Raw genomic sequence first — 2,625 nt, 5'->3', positions numbered from 1 at the left:
GTACGGTATTTGTGCACCAGAAACGTACTAAGCCTAGGTTGGGAATTTCTGTAAGGGAGCGTCCATTTTGCGCTATGTCATATACCTCGCAGTTTGCAGTGCTTTTGTTGTCGGTTTTTTTAACTTTAAAGTTGCTTTTGTAATCGATAATTTTTGTTTATTTAGGATAGTGCGCTATGCGTACTCAATGGAAATCACGATTAATCAGGAGAATGCACTGTCAGTTTTGGTTGCTGCGCTCTTCCTGAACATTTTTTCGGTCGCCAAAATGTGCTGGAATTTTATCGAACGCCACATGAGCGTATCGAGTTGTCTGATGGTGCACTGCCTACCTGAGCTGCATAAAAATTCGCGTCTGGCAGAGAAGGCAAAGACTTCCGTTCTTCGACATTTCATGCAGACTGCCCAAACCTGCGAGTTTTTGCTGCTGGATGCCGAAAAGGTGCACAAATGCTTAAGCGAAATACAGTGGTGTCTGTCTATATCAGCTAAAGTTCCCTGCTCTGTTCGTGAGAGGGAGCGCTAAATGGTTGTGCTGTTGTTTTCTTTCTAGATCATGGACTTGGGTGCATCCGATGATTTGTACATGGAAACGGAAGATGAAGTGTTTGCTGCTGTGATGCGTTGGTTTGATCACGACAAAGGTGGACGCAAAGCGCATTTATCGGACGTGTTGCAGTTTATTCGAGTTCCATTTCTTAGTCCTCATTGTCTTGAACAGTACTTCCTCGCCTTTCTAAATGGCTTCCACAGTACCGCGGCTGATAACACGCAAAATCTGTCAGGAGTTATTACTGAATTACCGGGACGCAGGCCGGATGCAGTGGTATCCAGATGCCGACCCCGGGAGTTCTATGGTACTGTACTGCTGCCCAAACATTATTAAGCGTTACTAGGGTAGGGTAATACTCGTATTTCAAACTGGAGCTCTCACTGATCTTTTTGGGTTACTGTTTGGCTAGCATCATGGAATTCATTTGCCTAGCAAAACGATGAGGATGCGTAGTCGACTATAAAGTTACAAACGATAGCATTATAGTATAAGTCCCAACGTCAGGATTTCGACAAATTTTTAAAATCGCTGACTGGTGATTACTGCACTTCCTCTGTTAATATCCGCAAATTTAGCACATGGCAAATCAACAGAATTTTCATACGTCTAATATTTAGGTAAACTTTTATCTTTTTTTCTTGGCCGGGATTACGGTCAGTTTTTCGCATCCTATTTAGGTTTGCTCAAAGTGATTCTCTGTGTTGGTGGTTACGACGGCACGAACAGCAAAGCTACGTACATGTTTTGTCCTTCCATGGCGGCTTTTTGGCACATGGGCGAAATGCCATACGAAGTATCTGGCTGCGGCGTAGTTGTGATGAGCAAGAATTCAACTTTCGTATGCGGCGGATATACAAGCTATACCAGAAAGGAAGACCAGCGCGTCAGCCAATATGATGCAGTTCGTAATGTGTGGAAACTTGTTGCGCCAATGCAGACGGCGCGGATAAACTTTGGCGTGGCAGTGTTGCGAGGTTATATCTATGCTGCTGGAGGGGGTATTTACGCGCATCCAAATTGGGAAGCAATCCATTCTGTGGAACGCTATGACCCTCAAACCAACTCTTGGCAGTTTGTGGCTAATTTACCGATTAATGGTTTGTTGAATCCCGCGATGGTGGCAGTAAAAGATCGGCTTTACATATTTGGCGGAAGATCTCAGGGAGTTGTGACGAACGCTGCATTTTGCTACGATCCAGCCAGCGATGCCTGGAACAGGTTGGCCGATATGCCTACAGCTCGGGCGGGATGTTGCGCGTGTGTCGGATCCAACGGATTGGTGTATGTCATCGGTATGAAGTACTACACCTGTTTACCGTTAGAACGTTATTTGCCTTTAATATTATATTTTCTGTCTGAATATGTATAGGTGGAAAAGTTGATCAGCCTTTGAAATGCGTGGAGGCTTATGACACGACGACAAATGCATGGCTGAGAAAAAGTAGGTACTTCGGTTTTTTGGGTTTCTGTTGACGAGCGTTGAAGCGTAATCTACCTATCTGCTGGGGGTAATTGTGCTGCAAATTAGGTGATCTGATTACGAAACGCACTGCATCTGGGTGTGGATATGTGGATGGTAAGATTTACGTTCTCGGTGGTTTGTCCGCCAACGCGGAAGTCTGCCAGAGTTCCATAGAGGTGTACGATGTGGATACTGACGCTTGGACCATGCACGAATGCCGATTGCCCAAGGCCATCCGAAGTTTTGGTTGTGCAGTGATGAGTATGAAGAAAGGTTAGTGAAACGGGCAATAGCCTCTAAATGAACATATGCATTCGTTTAAATTTTCGCATTGCCCAGTTATTTTTGTTGCGTTTTCTTCTATAGGAGCTAATATGGCTTTGGTGTCGCAGTCTGGTTAATGGCATAACAGAACTGTCAGATGGATAGGCGCCACCGACATGTTTGCGGTGGAAAAAAGTGACGACAAGATCTTTCACAACAGCACAGACTGTTCAGTACCGTAGTATACTATTATTTTTTTCTTTGCATTATGTTATTTACGCCTGCATACTTACCCATAGGCCATAAGTGTAGTTGAAAACGCGCGGCGTATAGCCGGTATAGGCTA

At 44.6% G+C, this 2,625-nt stretch overlaps 1 protein-coding gene across 1 annotated transcript; it reads left to right on the top strand.

Annotated features, from left to right (window-relative positions):
- Nucleotides 1–268: 268 nt before the first annotated feature.
- LOC129602545 (kelch-like protein diablo) lies at nt 269–2,416 on the top strand. The gene is made up of 6 exons (XM_055501591.1): nt 269–442; nt 554–857; nt 1,231–1,845; nt 1,923–1,994; nt 2,082–2,288; nt 2,382–2,416. The coding sequence occupies exons 1-6, from the start codon at nt 269–271 to the stop codon at nt 2,414–2,416; spliced, it is 1,407 nt and encodes a 468-aa protein (XP_055357566.1).
- The last annotated feature ends 209 nt before the right edge of the window (nt 2,417–2,625 follow it).

This window comes from Paramacrobiotus metropolitanus, unplaced genomic scaffold (genome assembly GCF_019649055.1).
Source record: "Paramacrobiotus metropolitanus isolate TYO unplaced genomic scaffold, Prichtersi_v1.0 Parri_scaffold0000597, whole genome shotgun sequence".
NCBI classification, from domain to species: Eukaryota; Metazoa; Tardigrada; class Eutardigrada; order Parachela; family Macrobiotidae; genus Paramacrobiotus; species Paramacrobiotus metropolitanus.
Note: the sequence above shows the minus strand (reverse complement) of the source record. Positions and strands in the feature narration are given on the sequence as shown.

Coding starts and splice junctions, on each gene's coding strand:
- LOC129602545 (XM_055501591.1), top strand. CDS start 269: ATGTGCTGGAATTTTATCGAACGCCACATGAGCGTATCGAGTTGTCTG. Junction 858..1,230: donor CCGACCCCGGGAGTTCTATG/GTACTGTACTGC, acceptor CATCCTATTTAG/GTTTGCTCAAAGTGATTCTC. Junction 1,995..2,081: donor AAATGCATGGCTGAGAAAAA/GTAGGTACTTCG, acceptor GCTGCAAATTAG/GTGATCTGATTACGAAACGC.